Genomic DNA, 20,215 nt, shown 5'->3' with positions numbered 1-20,215 from the left:
AATTTTCTTTCCCATCTCAGCATTTGTATTTGTCCTTTAAAATATTTGAAGTGGTTTATTGCATTAGATGCTCTATATTCGTGATGGGTGCATTATGATTGAGCTTTGTTATCAGAGCCAATCTGTCCACCAGAAAACGAAGCTTGAAGATATTATTCTCTGGACTGGATTGTATTTTTAGCAGTGCTCTGTACATGATTGCTCAGCTGTGTGTATCACTAGCTTTGTACAAATTAGTGTATCAAACCAAACTTTTTCTGTTTACTTCTGGAATGGAATTGGATGTAGCTTGTCACTTGAATAGTTAACAAGGGAAACCTTCAATGTAATCTTTTTGATTATATATATTAATTACACTAATTTTAACATTTTCCTATATCCTTCAATGTGCTATACAAAATTACATGATCAGTCCATACCACTGTGCTGAACTTAAGTGAAATTTGTTTTGGGCCTTCAGAAATTTATACAAAGGCAAAAATAAAACAAATGGCAGGTGTTTTCAATAAATTACTTGATAAGTTATGCCTCCTAAAGGAAACAAATCTGTATTTTTGTCTGACCCAAACTTGAGTTAGAATGATCATTCTGAGTTTAGGGAAACAAAATTGAACAAAAAGTAAATTGCTTATACTTCAAGACACTGAGCAGTGTAAAATGTATGTACCGAAACACTCTCTTGTGAAACGAGAATAAAATACAGAGGATTTCATTGCAAATTATTGCAGTAAACAAGGGCTGATGAAGAATGCTGCTAACTTGCTGCAGAACAACAGGATGTGTGTGTATTCTCTTACTGCAGCTGCTAATGCTCTGTGTCTTACAAGGGTTGGAAGTCTTTAGCTAGCTTTTGGGGGAAGAAGTTCAGGTAGGAAGGAAGGCTTTGCTGGAAGAAACAGTTTGAGTAAAGATAAGCCTGTGACTTGCATGTGAATAGAATCATGGTTAATATGCAGTAATTCCATTACATGACAAAAGAATAAAAAAAAAAAAAAGAAAACTGTTAATCGCATAGTAATTGTTCCCTACAGTATTGTGCGTTTGACAGTTACGCATTTTCCTGGAATTGACATCAAATCCGATATGGTCAAATGCTCTAACCATTGCTGTGTGGAGTCTTTCCTTCAGCAAGCAAAGTATATATGTGTGTATGTGTGTGTCTTTTTTATCCTTAGCTTATCAGCCCCGGTCCAAAGTCTTCTAGCAGGCCTTCTAGCAGAGGGAGTTGATTCCTGTCAGGGGTTGCTGCCAAGACATCGGAAGGATTTTTGACCAAGGTTTTCTAAAGCTCAGTGTCACACCTGCCATGTTACACAAAGGAGGGGTTTTGGTTGCATAGTCCTAGCATTTACTGTTACTTTGTGTTTTTCTTTTTGTCTCTGTCTTTCTTCAGAATTAAGCAGTGTTCACACTAGTTTTGAAATAGTTGACTGGGTAATGTTTTTCACGTGTTGAAACTTACTGAAATTGATATACCTGTTAACTTTTAATGAAGAAATAGTGTGGACACAGCATGTCTCTAATTGAAGATTAACCCCTTATTATTTAGGCTATTCATAGAATGCAGTTATTTAGGTTAAGAATTTGCACTCGTGTTTTTTTTAAATTAATTTAGCCTCTGTCTTAGGTTAATAGAGCAGTAAGGTTAGGAGTCTTAATTTTAGTACTGTAGTATTTTAAGGGGTTAATCCACTTGAAACGTTAAAACAGGTGCAAAAATCCACATGAAATTTTGCAAGTTTCCTAATATTATTTTCAGTCAAAATTTATTCTCAGTTGCAATAGGTGCCTTGGCATCTTCTGAATTTCACAATAGCTTTAAGTTCTAAGGTTATTCATGCAGTCTCCTTTATTAATGGTGCATGGCATGTTTCAGATCTGCTCCCAGTATAAAGCAAGATTTCTCGTGTTCATTCAAATGTAAATGTTTCCTAAGAAAAATGTTTTCCAAATTTTAAGTGTTTGTGCTAGAAACTCACTTACTAGAGTTTCAAAGTAAGTCATAAATTATTATTTTGAAAGATTGCACAATGACACCTATTTGCACACCAGTGTTAGGAATGGAAATTATTGACTGACTCACAAAGACCACTTAGCCCATCAAACCCATGGCTTTTTTTTTAATTTTCCAGTTTTACTTCCTTGCTTTGCCATTTTTCCCCCTTGTGGGTTCTTCTCTAACCATATCCCTGTCTCTTATTTCAAGTCTTCCTTTTTTGCATTGATTACCTTACTTGACAACTCTTTACTGTCGATTTCCTATTGTTTGAGTAAAGTAGTTTTACTTTTTAATGTCTTTGCTCTGTGAACCTCTTGTTAATGGTGAATTTTTCTTCATTTTGCTTTATAATAATTCTTCAGAATTTTGAATATCTCTGAGGTATCTGAATTTTCCCCAGCAATTCTTGCTCTCTTGTTTTTGTTTCTCCTTGTGCAGAGCAACAAAATATTTCCCGTTAAAAATTACGAAATCTGTATACAGTGTTCTAGATATAATATTGCAGAGTTCCAGTAGCCTTTGTGATTTTATTTGTGCTTTAACTGTTGGTGCATCCTAATATTCTGTTGCCTTTACCTACATTTGTATGTTGGTAACTAGCATCAAAGTTTTCTCTGCAGTGTTCCCAAATCATTTTTATTGTTAGTATGCCTCATAAGTCTCTTATATACTATTTTTGTTTGGTTCTTTGCTTTATTTATGTTGAGTCTTACTAAACAAAACTACATTTTCTTATGCACCCCATGTCTGAATAAGCCAAATTTGAATTTTTCTTCATCTAGTACTCTTCTATTTTTTAGTACTGGCATATTTTCACAAAGGCCTTTTTCCAATAGAATATGATGATGATACATATAGTCTAAAAATAATTATTATTTTAGGGCAATGATTACCTTCAGAAGCTACCATAAATGATTACCTTCAGAAGCTACTGAAACCAGCCAGAATCTACCATAAAGTAATTTGGAATTTCTAGTCTTATTAGAAGAGGTCCTTTTTGGACTATAAATAGCAATATGTCAAATCCCCTTTTCTTTTTTTGAACATTTAAATATATAAGGCCCACTATATTTCTGTTATCGCTCAAATATTTTTGCTATTGCTTCTGCTACTTCTTACTTCTTTCTCCTTTTTAGGCTTAATAAATACAATGCTTTTTCTTGGCCCAATTTTATTTAGAAAATATATACCATGGGTATGTGAGCTATAGTAATTAGAGGAATATTTAGTAAAAAGTAATGAGACTCTGGGATTATAGAGAACACTTCATATTTCCTCAGTCAGATTTCTTATAGTAAAATAATTTGTGTTAGATTTTTAAATGGATAAAATTCACATCTCCATTAGATTCTGTGTGCTTTCAGAGATTGTTATACTTGGACCATTTTATCAAGAATATGTCCCAAGTAGTATGTAACCATTAAAATTGTTCAACAAACTGAGTTTGTTGTAAATTCTACTGTTGAAGTGGATTTTTGTGTTCCTTCTGTCTCGTGTTCTCTGTGCTGGTGCACTGTGTCCAACCATCCTTCCTGCAATATTTAATTTTAGGGGAAATGTGTTCTTCTAGAGGTAGCATGTGTACATAACTTTAAAGTGCTGCATGATTTGCAGTGCATTTAAAAATTAAGATTGAGAGCTAAAAATTATTATGCTCTTGATTTTTTTTATGTTTTTTTTTATTTTTATTTTTTTTATACTGGGTTGATGCTTTAATCCAGTAAAAGGAATTTTATTGAACACTAATATTTGTTGGATAGGGGTTTAAACTCTAAATGGCACGTGTGACATTGAAGCTACTTTAAGGAAGTGTCTTGCTCACCTGGTCAAACACCCATTCCTCACTGCATTTTGCCAATTCAATCCATTTTAGATGTAACCTCGGGTATGGTGAAAGACCCACCGGACGTCTTGGACAGGCAAAAATGCCTTGACGCTCTGGCTGCTCTACGCCACGCTAAGTGGTTCCAGGTTCGGAACATCATTTTACTTTCTTCTTGTAGCCTTATGAGACGCTAGTTCAGTTGCAATATACATGTTTGACTGTGTAAAAACACCCAAGGTTGCCCATGTTAACAATACTTTAAATTTAATGACCAGAAAAATGTTAACATAGAATGTTCAGTTTGGAAGAACTGCTTTATGCGGTTATTGCTGATTTGACTTTTTTTCTGGTCATTGAGAAGGCGACGTTGAAAGTTTGACTCGCTTTGAGTAATCATATATTGTGTATTTGTAATATATTCCATAAGGCTGCAGAGTAACTTTGCTTTAAATAATGGAATATGTGTTTAAAGCTTTGTGTTTAGATTTAAGACCTTTTCCTATTTCTTTAAGTGCATTACGTGTAGGGAATGAAAGGTGAGAAGCAACTGTTTGGTTTAGTGACTTTGCATTCTGGCAAAGGCACAACAAAGAAACCAAACAGACTCCCTTGACCTTTCAGTCTCTATACATTCTTCTTAGACCTTTACTTTATTCTTTTTATTTCTAATGTAGAAAGATACTGGATTTACCGTTACAAGTGAAGAAGGGTCAGAGTCTACAGGGGATCAAGAAAAGTTATTCTTGTATAACCTGTGCACTTTGACTTCTACCACCTTAAATTACTAACCCTGGCATAAAATACTGCTGTAAATGGCAGCTCATGGAATGAAGTTGTAGAGTGATTTGTTTCTATTCTGTATCTGAGCTTCCATTGAACAGTGGTGTTTTAGCCTATCAGTGAATCCTGTTTTCTGTAGGTGATGGGATTAATTAACATGATTTTGTATTGCTCTCAAGGCTAGAGCTAATGGTCTGCAGTCCTGTGTGATTATCATACGTATTCTTCGTGACCTCTGTCAGCGAGTTCCAACTTGGTCTGACTTTCCAAGCTGGGTAAGTAATCTTAAAATCACCCCCAAATGCATGAGTAGCAACATGCTTTTGCATGTCAGAAAATGCTGAAAATCTTATTTTAAATAAAGCATATACATCAAGAATTGGTCTTTGTTTTCATTCAACAGACTAATTAAATTAAATCCCTAAAGAGAACTCTGACTTCTGGTGCCCTGTAATTTCTGGGGCTTGATTTTTTTCTTAATTTATATTCTTCTACAAAGCAAGTGTTAAAAGTTCTGAATTCTTTGGTAGCATATTTTTTACCTTTAAGTTTATGTAGACAAGTTAAGTGTGATTATTTTTTATCAATTCACTTCAAATTGCCTGGAATTTTTCCTCAGATTTCTTTAAATTTATTTGTCAGAGGTACCTGGATAACTGTAGCAGCTCTCAGCTTCTACAAAATAGCCTTTCTGTTGTTATCATCATTAATATCTGCCACCATTGCGAAATACAGTACCCAAATACTAGTCTGTGACTGTCTGGCTTTGACAAGGGGGTGCACTGGAAGTTCTCCAAACCATGTCAGTGTAGGTGTCTACTCAGACAAGAAGTTAGTAGCAGTTTAATACTGCCACCCCTCCCCTGTTGCCAGATTCCCAAGCCCTGCACAAGTGGATCAAGGCCAGGCTATGCCTCCTACTTCCCTGTACAGCCAGGGTCAGCATTGGGCTGATTTCCACCCCCTTTCCCACAGCTGGATTTAGCCCTGCTGCATTGGGCCCACCAGCCAGATCCAGCCCATCAGTGGACCAGGTACTGCCCATCCAGCCCACAGGGCAAAAAGATTGAGCACCACTGATTTTAAAAAACAACAACAAAAAACCACTGCTACAGGGAAAAGAATGCAGACATGCCTTTCCAGCATCAACATAATTCCAGGCTTCTGGGATCAGCCTCACAATTTAAGCCCTTAACACAATGTTAACTTTTCTTTATGTGGAACCATGTATTAAGAAGTTTATTATTTATAGTTTTAGCTAAGTTCCAGGAAAACAAAACTGAGGCTTCAGCTATTTAAAATGGTTGCAAGTGCTAGAGGAAAATAATTTTATTCTTCTGTTTTTCAATGAAATATGCTTCCTAGTATTCCTAGACTTTGGTATTTAAGGGAACTGTCTGCAGAGAAGAAAGCATATAGAAAATTATTTTGTCTAAGCAACTTTAAGTTCCACACATCAAACATTTAAAAGTTCACACATGCCCCAACTAGGGTTCTGTGCTTTGTAAATTCTGCTCCTTTGTGTTATATGCTAGGGTTTCTTACCCTTTTAAATCGTAAGGCACCTCTTTGTAAATTGGGAATTGAGCAGTGCCCTGTTTCAAAAACTTAGTTTTTATTACCTTCTCACATGGGCTGGGTGCTGTTGGGATGGGAGGGAGAAGGAGCAGCTGGGCAGGGATGAAACTTTGCTTATCTCGTTGGGGCCAGGCAGTGAATGGTGGAAGGGAGGAGGAGCAGCTCTGCAAGGATGAACCTGCACTTATCACCTTACTCCCTGCAATACACTTCAAATGATTTTGTAGCACCCTGGGTGCCCTGGCACCCCAGTTGAGAATCACTGCTATATGCAGTATGCATTATTACCTTAATTGTTTGGGTCACATACTGTTTACTGTATGACAGCATTTATTGCCTATAAAATATAGGGGTCTTGCAAATATGAACATACTGCTGTGAGATATTGGAGAGCCTCTGTTTTTACAGATAGAGGAACTGAGCCAGAGGTTTTTTTGAGGCCTAGCAGGGAATTAGTTTTGGAGCTAGTATTAGAACTTGGGACCTCTAGATTTGTAATGTAGATTCACTCCAGACTGTGCTGTTCAGTTGCAGTTGTGCTGACTGAGTTCAGTTGGAGTTGCAAGTGCTCCATGCTTCTACATATCTGGCACAGGAGTCTCTAGATGGGAAGATTATAAAATGAGGAACAGTTAGTTAATAGCTATCATCAAGATGTAATGCTTTCATTTGTTCATAAGGGAAGAATGTCAGAAGCAGGAATAGAATTGAATTTTTCTGTGCATCTGACACCTTTTAGTCCCTTTTTCTTTATGTAATCCCTTTTTCTTTATGTAATCCCTTGACTTGTTCTCTACCCATATTCCAACTTCTAGAACAAACAGTTCCCAGCCATACTGTTCTATACCTGCTGTACTGTATACCCAGTGAGCAGGGGTTTCCTGAAAAGCATGGTCTGTAATCATGTAAAGACTATACATAATGCATATCCCCAGAGAAACGTGGACAATTTTATGAATGTCTGTAACAACCCCATCACTATCTATTATAGGTAGTTTGAACCTTACACCTTCAGCTATAGGAGTGTTTGAATGTGGACAGTCCTCCTCGGGGGTGAAATATGTTATCTAGAGAAAGCTTGGTCAAGCATAAGTGATGTCTCTTTCCAGAACCACTCCTTCCCTTCCTATAGTCCAGGAAGTGGGTGAGGACCCTTCACCACATGGTACCTTCTGTTGCAATGTAGGGCCAAGATGGGTGGTGCATTAAGGTGCCAAACACGGCTCTCTCCCTCCACCCCTCCTGAAGAGGTTGTCAGATCTCAGCCTGAGGCATTACTGGCACAGCTTTGGCAGTAGTGTAAGTGGGCTTTACTGTTTTCAGTATTTTTTGCATGTTGCCCACAGAGGGAAACCAATGTCTTGGCCAACCTGAATGGAGTTTCACTGGTCAAAGAAAAAGCACTTTCTGAACCCAGGATTTTCCCCCTTTAAATTCTGGCTGTGTGTTGCAAACAATGAACATGTTAGAAGTTCTCAAAAGGTCCCAAGAATCTTTCCTAATGGAAAATATTGGGAAACAAAAGTAGAGGAGGTGTTCTTAGTCCTTCCTATAATTGCAAACAGAAAACTAAGTTTGAGGAATGTTAAGTTTAAAAGGGTGCAAGAACCCAAAAAGTAGAAAATGTCAGAATTAAAGTTGTTTTTGTAACATGCATTCAACTTCTTTGCCTGTATGCATTAGAACAGGGGTGGGCAAAATGCAGCCTGCAGGCCGGATGCAGCGCGCCAGGCCATTCTATCTGGCCCATGGGGCCCCTAAAAAATTTAGAAAATTAATATTTAGTTGCCTCTGGCTACCTGTCATGCTTCCCTCGATGGCTTCCCAAAACTCAATAAGCAGCCCTCTGCCCGAAATAATTCCCCGCCCCGGCATTAGAATAATCTTCCTCAGATTAATCTAGGACAGTGATTCTCAACCAGGGGAACTGTAAGATCCTTTCAAAGGTAACACATGATATTAGTAAGGGTAGATAGGCAAACACCTACACATGATTTACAAGATGAACCCAGAGCTTACAATAGGAATCCATAATGTCAAAAACATTCTGACCTGCTGTGTGGTATTTCTTAGGTCTTTGCAACGGAATAATTGCTCTTCTATTTTTTCCATAGTCACAAAGTGAATGAAAGCCAAGAGCTGGCACTTTCTGAGGGGTATCTAACAAGGGATGCCTTAAGTCTAAATAAAGTTGAGAACCACTGATTTGTGAAATCCATTATAGACAGGAATTAGAAGATGATTCTTCTTAACTCCAGTCCAGTCCATAAAAGGATTTTTTTTCTGGATCCTTGCCTTGTTCTTTGAATTTATAATACATTATTTTAACTGAAACAGGCGAGTAAAAATGAAATTTTCTCAAAGTTATAAGTAGCTGCAAGCCAGCCCATAATGGAAATTGCTTAGGCCGTGATCTTTACTGCTTTGAGCTAAATTATTTTAATACATCTTGGACATGTACTCTTAAGAAGAAAATTGGAGAAGAGGAGAATTGTTTGAAACTGCAACTCATAAGATGCAAATTCTGTATTACTTAAATATTTTTAGGATCTTACAAAACCTGCCACACTCAGCATAATTCTAGGAGGTCTGTGTTACCAATGTGTGCATGTGTGGTAGGGAACTGTTCAGAAATTCACAGAAAACATTGCAAAGAATATTTTAAAATATGATAGCTGATCATGTAAGCTAATTTCTATATTGTATATTACAGTGTAGGTTATTATATATGCACAAGTTACTCACATTTCTATTTCAAATCTTACTATTAAATATATATTTGTCTCTTATAATGTGCTTTGATGTCTACCAACAAAAAGCACTATATGAGAAATCAGTACTATTATTTTTTCTTAGACTTTTTCTGCATGCAAAAAAAGCAAACACACATCTAGTTCTGTTTTTCCTTACTTTTTAGCTAGATGCAAAATACTATGTGTAGATTCTTGGAAAATGTGTACCAGGAGCTCCAAGATGATGGTTGGATTACTGCTTTTTTAGCAAACATTAAAAAACCCCTGCCTTTTCTTTTTAATTCAGGCTATGGAATTATTAGTAGAGAAAGCAATCAGCAGTGCTTCTGGACCGCAAAGCCCAGGTGACGCACTGAGAAGAGTTTTTGAGTGTATATCTTCAGGCATCATCCTGAAAGGCAAGTTGCATCATTCTAGAATTTGTGCCCACAGCTTACAATATATTATAAACACTACATAGGGACACTGACAATGGTAATTACCCTTATTCTTATAGGCGGTCCTGGCCTTCTGGATCCTTGTGAAAAAGATCCTTTTGACACACTTGCTGTAATGACAGACCAGCAAAGAGAGGATATTACTTCAAGTGCGCAGGTAATAAATAGCATAATGGAAGAGGAAGATTTGGTGCATTTTTAGTCTAAAGAATGTTCTCCTTCCTTAATAGAATCTGGGTTTTTTATTTTTCTTCAGGAACTTGACTTTTAAGGTCTGTTTCTGCAGTTCTTGCATAAACACTCCTCAGTTCTAGCAGCAGGATGAGTAAACATACGGGGGTTTTCTTTCCTCTGATCCCTGGGGCATTTAGCAGACAGCTTGGCCCCTGGCATAAATTAAAGTAGCCTTTAGGCTAGACGAGGCTATTTCAACACCCACTTTGTGCAGGCTAACTCAACTTTGTGGTATCAGAAAGATCCAAAAAGGGAACTTAATGCTATATCCTGACTGTTACAAGTATAACGTTTGCTATTGTTTAAGTTGGGGAAATGATTACTGTGATTCTATTTGTATATACTCATTCAGCACCTACACATGTGCTTGGATGCCTGCTCCGATGTGTGCTCATTAGCATGTTTTGAAGCAGACTATTAATCAAGTCTGCTGGAGTATTCTAAAGCTTGTTGAATGAGCTTTAGTTAAGGCACCCCTACTGCCATTTTGAAGTGCAGGACACTGAATACACAAACACTGTGGGCGCTTTAATTAGAGTGGCTCCAGAGAGATACTCTAATTAAGGCACCCTCTCCCCACCCACTTCAGAGCCTGTGTAAAGGCACCCATAAAGATGTTCAGATAATACCAATATGCTTTTTAAATTTAGAGTTATAGTAAAAGAATAATGCCCTAAATTAATTTGTATAATCTTTCACATTATAACAGACTTGATTTACGGAGCAAATGTTTGTTGCCTAACTTAAGTTTGATATTTGTTTTTAATAGAAATATCCTTTTATTTCTTTTTACTAGTTTGCATTGAGACTCCTTGCATTCCGTCAGATACACAAAGTTTTAGGAATGGATCCATTGCCGCAGATGAACCAACGTTTCAACATCCATAGCAACCGTAAAAGGAGAAGGGACAGTGATGGAGTTGATGGCTTTGAAGCAGAGGGGAAAAAAGACAAAAAAGATTATGATAACTTTTAAAAATATCTCTGAACATTAAGACCAGAGGTGATGATAAAAGTCCGTTTGTTGCCTCACTTACTTTCATTCATAATAGTGTCTGTTTAAAACATCTGGAAGATTAATTTTGCAGAAGAACACTTAGCTCTTCTGTGAATTCTAAACTTTCAGTGGATGTGCTCTATTAGACAGGTTATGGATAGAAAGATAACAAATGGAAGTTTTGTGCTCTGATTTAAAAAGAAAATAGTTCAAGATTTTTCCCTTTTTCTTTTAGTCATATGTTGCTAACTTCCCAATTTTTTTTTTGTCCTGTTTATTAACTAGTGCTTCATCTTACATCCTGACTGTATTTAATGCAGCATTTGTGCTTTGGTTGCTATGTGTATTTTGATATTTTATTTAGAGGTTTTTTGGTTGCCTTTGACACTAGCTGTATAAGTTACTTTGCGTTAGATGTTGGATACAGCTTCCCTCCCACTTAATATTTTACAGCAGAAATTTTTTTTGTAAAGTGAGACTGCAGGATTATGTTCTTTTCTAAATGTGAAGGATTACAACACAACTATCCTGCCATTTGAGCGCTCTGAATTAAATGTTTCTGCCAATCTTGTGACATTTGTCTCTCTAGTGTGATATAACGGTGTAATTAAGACAAATTTGTGTTAATCTAATCAGGTTTGCTGTTAGTTGTGCATTAGCAGTGTAAAAGCTAATATATACAGTATGGTCTTGCAACAGTTTTAAAGCAGCTGCATTATTGATTTAAAAAAAATTGCATGATGTTTTTGTTTTTAATAGAAGGGCTTTTAAAACTATCGTTTTAGTTTAATGCATAGGTCTTTGTATGATTGACTTCGTGACATAGCAAGGCCAAAAAATAACTTTCTGAATTTTTTTTCCTTAAGATGCAAGTAAAAGAGGGCATTCTCCCATTTGGACAAAGTTAGTAGTTTCTTTCAACAAACTTTGTCAGTGTGATACTAATGCCACTTCTTAGCCCTTAAAATAAGTGTTTGTCATATCAGTGCCTGCAAATTTACTCCCTATAGCTATTCCTGTATACAATTTCTGTAATTTTCAGTAACTCAGAAATTAAAACTAACAGAGTATTGCTGACAAAGCAAAGATTATCGAAGAAAAAACCCAGAAAATTATTTGATGTGGCCATAGTGTATGCTTATGTCTCCTTCAAAAAGCTAAGTATAGCAGTGATGTAAGTAAAGTTACATCATACTGTTGATGTATGCTCTGGTACACAGGTGTGATTTGTTGTCACAGCACTACAGTGGAATACACAAATAAAAACTAAAATTTATTAAATGACTAAAGTTCATTATACACTGTAAACTAAAGTTTCGCTCATTGTGTTTGGTGTGTGCTATGCTTAGTTGCAGACCTATAAAACACTTACTTTAATATTGACTAACATTCCTATAACTCCTTTAAAAATGGCTGTAGGAGAATGCTAGATATTGCAAAAACACTTGTTTCCCTAATAAAATAAGTTCAAAACCTTGTTTGAGGTCAAACTTCTTTGACCTTTTTAGCAATTTTTTGTCTTGTACTTCAGAATATACTGGTGAAACTCCCAAATAATTAGCACTGGGGTCTGTGGAAAAAAGATACAGTATTTAAAAAGGAGAAGAGCGTGATAGAAGTTTAAGTATCCTATGATTAGCAAAGAGTGCCACTTTAAAAAAATAAGTAGGATGCTACTGGTCAGCAAATAAAATCTAAATGGAAAGCTTACACTGTGCAGAAATGATTTAATAAAATAATTTTATATTGGAAAGGATTAGCACATGCTTAAAATTATTTTCAGTAGAGAGATTTCACTAACTTCTTTTATGCTGCCTTGATATTCAGCTTAGCATTGTGCAGTTGCTTGTGATCTTTTGTTTTTGAAGGTGAAAATGTCTTGCTGCCATGGTGTCCATCACTACTTATTCTGAAAATTACTTCATACCGGACACTTCAGGTACTCTTCAGTGTGGCCATTTCAACTCCATACCAAAGTTTCCTTCATAGGAAGATATGCTATTAGTTCATTCATTTGACCCTATACTTCAAGATGAAAAGGTCACAAATGAGTTTTGGATTTCATGCATTTTTGTTCAGCTGGCTTCTATCTCTTAACCAGTTTCTGGATGTTTGAAATATTGTATACTTGAAGTGATTCCACATTAAACATAAAGCTGTGACAGTGATTTTTGATCTGCGTGGTAAAAGAATGGATGTATAGTAATTGTTTTGGCTTTTTTTTAATCCATTATTCATTTCAAGAAGCTATTTACACTTTAATCTAAATCTTTTATTTACAAAGCAACAGCTAAGACTTTTGCAAACACAGATTTAGCAACTAAACTTCTGAATTATGAGTACTTTACCACTGGATAAGTAATACCAATGTGCAGTACAAAATTACGTAGTATTAATTACTTTTTATTTAACAATGTTATATTTGTAATACTTCTAAGAGCAGGAGAATCCTAAAGAGCAACAGTACCAGCTTTCCCTCCAAAGTTCCTCGTAATGAGGAACCATTCCTGAAAATGAGACTAGTTAAAGCTCCATAAGTGTTGTTCAGACTTACAGCAGTGCATCTAGGCAGCTTACCTAGATGCCCGTTACAATTACTCTAAAGCAGTAGTTCTCCAACCTTTTTTAGACTCAAGGCACCCTTCCATAACTTCTGTGAGTTGAGTGACACCCCATTTCAAAAGCCAAATTATTTATTATAGTGCTTGCCTTGTAGTGGAGACAGGGAAACAGCCAGGCAAGGAGAGCCTGAGCCTGCCCTTATCTGCATATCTCCACAATTTCTGCAGCACATTTCAAAGGATCTTAGCTTATCATAATGGAGAATCCCTACTCTAAAGCAAAGGTTTTCAATCTTTTTTTCATTTGCAGACCCCTAAACAATGTCAAATGGAGGCATGGACCCTTTGGAAATCTATCGTGTATATAGTAAACATAAGTAGATAATTTCTGAAAACTGTTTTGTTAAAAATAATTTCAACAACATTAACAATAATACAGTTTTGTTTGAACTCACCATTTTGTTGTCAGTTCTGAGAGAGTTGAGCTTGCTTCTTGGCAAAAAACATGTGAAAGTTTGATAGGATAGGTGATAGTGTCAGTCTTCAATCTCCTTCAACATCCAATTTCTTTTAGTGTTTCATTTTTATTGATACTAAGGCTGAAAATCTACTTTCACATAAGTAAACAGTGTTGAGCAGCATCAAGACTATAATATCCTTATCTGTCAGATCAGGGTACTCCTTTTTGATTTTCAACCAGAATCAAGCCAGAGGTTCCTGCTTGAATTCAAGTTTTTAGTTCTCATCACAGGATAACTCAAGTAATTGCTCCTCTCCAGCTGTTAGGACCTAGAGTTTCAGTCTACTACAAAGGGGTTTACATGTCTACTCATTCTCATTGCCCGTTTCAGGAAAGCATTGGCAAAACTGAGATTTGAACACCTTCAAGTGTTCTTTGATTTCACTTTTCACATCATTGTCCAGCGTCAATTTGTTTTCAGCCAAAAAGCTGTCAAGGATTTTGAATGTATCAAAGTTGTTTTTTCTTACTTGAGAACCCAGAGTTGAAGCCTCTTGATGAAAGCCATCAGGCATGGTCCTCTGCATATACAGCCAACCATTCACCCAAGAATTCCCCTAGATTGGCATGTCAACCCTCACACATTCACATGTATTAAATGTGCTGTAAAGAATGAAAGTTTGGGCATAGGAGATATCCCTATAACCCACCAGACTTCTGCTGGTGGCCTCCCATCAGTTTTGCAAGATCTCTCACGAAAAAATATGTGCGTTCTTATTGTTCCAAATAGTTTTCCATAAGTGCCTTGAGACCGTGCCTATTTTCCTAATGGAAACTCCATCCAAACTGGTATGCATGCTGTCTTGCACTCTCTCCTACTCACATTGTTACAGTTTGTCGATTGATATCGCTGGGTGAGCAGCTGGGCTGTGGGGCTGCAATGTCACTGGGTCCCACATGGAGCAGCAGTGGAAGCAAGATGAGGTGTGGCTGCCCAGCCATGCTCTGCCCGCTGCTGGAGCTTGGGCAGCCTCTGGCCACAGGGGAAGCCGGAGCAGCAGCACCAGCTGCACTTCCCCTCTTGGGCAGGGGGAAGTGCTCTAGCCTTTGCTCCAGCCAGTTTTCTATCCACCTTGAAGTCCATTCGTCCAGCCTGTACTTCTTTAGCCTTGCTAGAATATTGTGAGAGATGGTATCAAAATCCTTGCTAAAATCAAGGTATACCACATCCACTGGTGTCCCCACATCCATGGAGCCAGTCATCTCATCATAGAAGGTAATTGGCATGACTTGTCCTCGGTGAATTCATTTCGACTGCTCCTAATCAACTTCTCCAAGTGCTTAGAAATGGATTTCAGTTTTTCCAGGAACTGAGGTGAGGCTGACTGGACTGTAGTTGTCCGGATCTTCCTTTTCACTTTCTTAAATAAGAGCACTATATTTGCCCTTTTCCAATCATCCCAGACCTCTCCCGATTACCACGAGTTTTCAAAGACAATGGCCAGCGGCTCTGCAGTCATAGCCATCTCCCTAGCTGTTTGAAGAAAGCCTCATCCACCACTTCCTCCTGGTGTAGTGGTCTGTAGCAGACCTCCACCACAAACTCACCCACATTATCATAAGTATAGTGCCCTGTATTGGGAGAATAACAAGGATAACATCTTTATTCAAAAAAGGGAAGGAAAAAAATGTAGCAACCAAGTGCTATGGAAGATTTCAAGGCAGATTTTCAAAGAAAGGCTATGAAAGACATGGGGGTAAATGGAATACAATGCAACATAGTTTTATTAAATTAAGCTAATGGCTATGGACAGGTGGTCACTTCTTGCATTGGAGTTCTTAATACTTAACTACTGTGAGCCTAATTACAACATTTAAGATAATTTCACCGAAATACTTAGGCTAGAAAACTGCTGGGGCTGGACTGTACATGTGTTGCAGCCCTGTGGCTGCAGAGGTATGCAGTAGGGCTGTGCAAAATTTTGGCAGCTGTTTCACTTTGGAGATGTTTTGGGCCGTTTCAGCACCCAAAACACCGAATCTGGATAGAAACAAAAGGCTCAAAAGCATATCTGAAACAAAACAAGGCATCCAAAATGTTTCAGAAATGTCTTGGAAATTTTCAGGGCTTTGGAGCCAGGCTTTCAGGGAAGCAGCTGTATGCTGCTGCCCTGCCCTGAGACTCAGCTCTGCAGGGAGCATAAATCTGCACCGGGGGTCTCCTCGCTGCCGCTGCCCGCTCTGTGCTGCTCCAGAGCAGTGGCATGCAGTGGCAGGAACTGCCCCCCTCCCCCGCTCCGCCTTCTGCCATTTGGATGAGCCGTGCCTTTGCTCCATGCCCTCCTGCCCCAGCTGGGCAGCGCTTGCCCCAGCCCCAATCCCTTCTTTGCTGCAGGGGTGTTGATCTGCCCCCACTTACCATGCCTCTTCCCTACCCCCTCCCCTTCCAGATTTACCAGCTGTCCAGTGTGGTTTTCAACCTTTTTTTATTTGTGGAGCCCTAAACATTTTTGAATGGTGCAGACCCCTTTGGAAATTTCAAATGAAGGTATGGACCCCTTTGAATTGTAAATGGGTATTCATGTACTTTTGATTGATCTTGGCCATCTTTTGCTAAAGAACCTTTAGACAGTCTTCAGGCCACAGATTGAAAACTACTAAGCCAATGGTGTTCAACTTTTTGGCCCCATGGACCCGATGAGTGAAGCCATGCCACATCAGGCCTCCGGCCCCATGCCACCCTCTCCCATCCTCTATGCACTGGGACTGGGCCCAGCGCTGCCCCCTCCCTAGTGGGACTGGATCTTGGGGGCCTACTGCCACCCCCTTCCACTCCTTGCACACTGGTATTGGATCCCTGAGGCCCTGCGCCACCCTCTCCTGCCGCTAGTGGGCTGGGATTGGGTCCTGGGGACCCAGTGCCACTCCCTCCCAGACCCCATGTGCCAGGAATGGGCCCTGGGATTTGGTGCCACCCGTACCTGACCCTGTGTGCTGGGATAGGGGTCCCCAGTCAGAGCACACAACTTGGGGCTCCCCATGCATTTAGAAATTTGGCAGCAGGGAAGCAGTGCCATCTCTCTCCCGCCACCAAATTTCCAGACCTGTGGGTAATCCACAGGCTGGATGACACAGCATCCCTGATCTAAGCAGAACCACAGTAGCTGTATAAGGATGGTTCTGGGGCAGGGCTCATTAGAGCTGCCTCTCTGCAGAGCTACTTAGCCCACCTGCTGCGCTGTACTAAGGCAGCTATACTGCTTCCCATTTGGGAGGTAGTGCAGCATCCAGCAGTCTTCTAACCATGCACAACCCTCCCCATATCCACCACAGTCAGCTCAGACTTTTGCTTAAAAAATAGTTCTGTCAAGTTCATTGCATATGAATCTTTCAGACCAGACCTTGAAAAATTAGAGTCTAGTCTGTTCTGGGTGGGCACAATTTCACCATTCCATGACAGGAAACATTTGATCTGGTGCCTGGGTCCCCTATTTTCAATCAGTGTCCCACTTTGTTGCTCCTTTCCACCCCAGCTTTGTGTTAAAGCCATAGAAAATACCTGCAACCAAAGTTATGACTGCAGGAAACAACATGCAAATTATGCCACAAAGACAAATGCTGCAGATCATAACCGAGGGCCGGAGCTGGCTCCCACTGATTTCCATTGCCTTCAGCTGATGCAGGAGCAAGCCCTGACATCTTACCAAGCAAGGTTTGTCTTGAGAGAAAACACAAAGTATTTTGCCAACTGTGCTCCCAAATCTGCCCTCGACCAGTTTTACACTGTGTAACTTCAGTGTATTTACACTGCAGAGGACAGAACTGGATACTGTACAATCGTTCTTTTTTGGAAACTTCCAATATTCTTTGATGTTAATTTTTATTTTCAAGGTTGCAGGCAGAAAACAATTCAACACCAAAGATTTTGCCTATTCTTTAAAGCTGGGGTTGAAACTCAAGGAATGCAGTTCTTTTCTTTCTCCAGGAAGAGGTACATTTGTGTCAACATGGGGGGGAGGGTTCTGTTTACTTTTCAGTGTCTCATGTTCTTATGTTTTTCCATCCTTGGATAGGATGGAAGGAGGGACAAGCATGATAACTGGTAGCTAATTTTTTTGGTTTTTATTCCAGTTACTTATACTAAAGTGTATAAAGTGATTTTTATTTGTGGCAGGAATAATTTCACAGTCAATGCAACATGTAAAGGCTGATGAGTAGGCTAGCTCTATATGACAGGGAGGTTTATTGCTCCATAGCAGTGGAAAGGTAAATCTTCCCAGGTAACCTAGACACCTAGGTAAACTAAGACTTAATTAACAACTCATGCTATGCTGTGTCCAAAGATCAAATTCCACTGTGGTTATGGCATGCTAGCACAGTTTCACTACTTTGATTTGTCAGCACCAAGCATTTCTTGTGATATATTACTGATTAGGTTTCAGAAAACTATTCCATTTAACCTCTGGAGTCATTTTATGAATAAATAATTTTAAGACCTACTATTTGATTATCACTAACTATCCTCACTGTTACAAATCCAAGCCTTATTTTGCCACCCTTATTTTGTTTATTTCCAATGTCCAGACTTTGGCTTTTGTTATGTCTTTGTCTGCTAAACAAAATAACTTTTAACTAGTAGAATTCTTCCCTCATTAAGGTATTTAAAGACCCAAACCAAGTCACTTGTTAGCTTTCTCCTTAATAAGCTAAATGAATTGCACTTAAATCTCTAAGCCAGGCCTTCATGACTTTAAATTGGTCTTCTAGCTTTTACTGGGCACATCTACATGAGACACTAAATGCTCAGACTAATTCTACTGTGCATTAGTGTGGCAGGCAAAAACTGTGCTAATGCATTAATGCACAGTAGAATTGGTCTGCTGTGCACCAGCATCACATAAAAGTGTGCACTGGCACTACTGCACAGTAGTGCTGATTATGGTGCATTAAGTTTGGGACCTGTAACTACAGTGCATTAAGGTTAAAACCGGTAACTAAATGCGCCATAATTACAGTGCATTAATGAATGTGTAGGCGCGCCTATAGAATCTTTCCCAATTTTTCAAAATACTTTTGAAGGATGTGGACACCAGACTAGATAATGAATGTCTTACATTTGAGAGCAAGTCTAACTTTATCCCAACCACATATTTGGTTTAATAAAAAATATCACCTTAAAAAATCTTGCCTCCCCTGTAATTTCTGGATCACCAAGGCCAGAGATGACCATAGTAGGGTGTGAGGACTGGGGCAAATCAGTCTGTGCAGGACCTGGACACAGCAGTGGCAGGGGGGTGGCGAGTGGCCAGACACGAAGCCAGCCTGGCTCTGCAGGGGCCCCCAAAGTGCAGGGCCCAGGGCAGTCGCCCCAATTCTTCTGCTGCTCATGAGCAATGGAGACACTACAAATTCACAGACATCAGTTGAATAAAATCCTCTAACTGGTTGAGAAATGGACTTGTGTTTTTCAGAAGCAGTGAGGCCCCTTTCCAAAGCCAAAAGATGATGATATAGGTTGAATACTTGTAGTATAAGGAGTATTATTTGGCACTGTTTGAGGACCCCAAAGAAAATGCAAAATGATCTGGTAGGGAAATCTTTTATTTCAGGGTTTGCATTAGGAAGATGTTACTAGATGGGAGGGTCAGGCCTGCAAAGAAGCGATTTGTATCCACAAGATGCCAACTTGCTTTTGTACACCCCACAGGGCATCCATCAGGTGTTATTTTGTAGTAGAGTGTATGCTACCAGAATAAATGCTTGGCACAGTGCCCAGAGATTTCAGCATTGACCAGCAAGCAGTCCATTGCTATAACTGGGCTTAAAAGGGGCCTTGGTCTTTCTTTAACCAATTAGGTGGTTCATAAGCATAAAAAGGCTAACCACAGCTGATCAATCATAGAGTGAACATATTTCCTGTCTCTCAAAATGGGACGCTCTGTTTCCTCCCTGGTCTTTGGCATGTTCAGCTGACTCCAAACTCTGCTATCAGCTGAGCACACCAGAAATGACATTTATAGTGTCCGCAAATCTTGTCCTTAAAATGTGAACTCTGTAGGAAAGAGATCCACATTATGCATACTGTAAAGCTCTGTGCAAGCTGTTGGTAATACATAAATAATAACAGTCCTACAATGACAAAAATCAGAGTAATTGACTGGCAGAATAGTACCTGCATGAACGACGCATGCCCCCAGCAGCTGGGGGGCAGGGGGGCAGCAAGCGTGGAGCTCCCACAGATGCTGCCAGTGCTGTTGGCAGTGGGGGGTGGCAACCACCCGCAGACACCACCGGCAGCATCGCTGGCATCTAGTGGGGATCATGGAGTACCCGGAGATGCCGCCGGTGGTGTTAGCAGTAGGGTGGCAAGCGGCGACCACGTACAGGTGCTGCTGAATGTGTCGGCAGTGCCTTTTTGCAGGAGGTGCACTGCCACGCTCAGGGGGTGCATGCAGGTGCACATGCACCCCCTACACATTGCCCGAGTACCTGATATCAGAGTGTGATGTACTGGAATGGACTCTAGATCAGCTCCCTAGCACATTATAATGCACAACAGGGCTGCTGCTGGAAGTGATTGCAATGTGTGTG

At 39.3% G+C, this 20,215-nt stretch overlaps 1 protein-coding gene across 5 annotated transcripts in view; it reads left to right on the top strand.

Annotated features, from left to right (window-relative positions):
* Positions 1–12,081, top strand: part of ZFR (zinc finger RNA binding protein) — a 63,619-nt gene extending 51,538 nt beyond the window's left edge. For 4 of the 5 annotated variants that reach the window (XM_090037905.1, XM_090037904.1, XM_090037902.1 and 1 more), the window contains 5 exons: positions 3,873–3,970; positions 4,784–4,879; positions 9,222–9,333; positions 9,432–9,529; positions 10,403–12,081. In XM_090037905.1, the coding sequence (XP_089894031.1) occupies positions 3,873–3,970; positions 4,784–4,879; positions 9,222–9,333; positions 9,432–9,529; positions 10,403–10,582 (584 nt within the window). In that variant the 3' untranslated portion in view covers positions 10,583–12,081. Of the gene's footprint in view, positions 1–3,872; positions 3,971–4,783; positions 4,880–9,221; positions 9,334–9,431; positions 9,530–10,402 lie in introns of those variants that run through there. The other variant, XR_016441171.1, reaches the window with a different exon arrangement.
* The last annotated feature ends 8,134 nt before the right edge of the window (positions 12,082–20,215 follow it).

Source organism: Crocodylus siamensis, chromosome 3 (genome assembly GCF_052110815.1).
Source record: "Crocodylus siamensis isolate JL-2025a chromosome 3, ASM5211081v1, whole genome shotgun sequence".
Taxonomy (NCBI): Eukaryota; Metazoa; Chordata; order Crocodylia; family Crocodylidae; genus Crocodylus; species Crocodylus siamensis.
The sequence above is the reverse complement of the archived record's forward strand: the minus strand, read 5'-3'. Positions and strand labels throughout refer to the sequence as shown.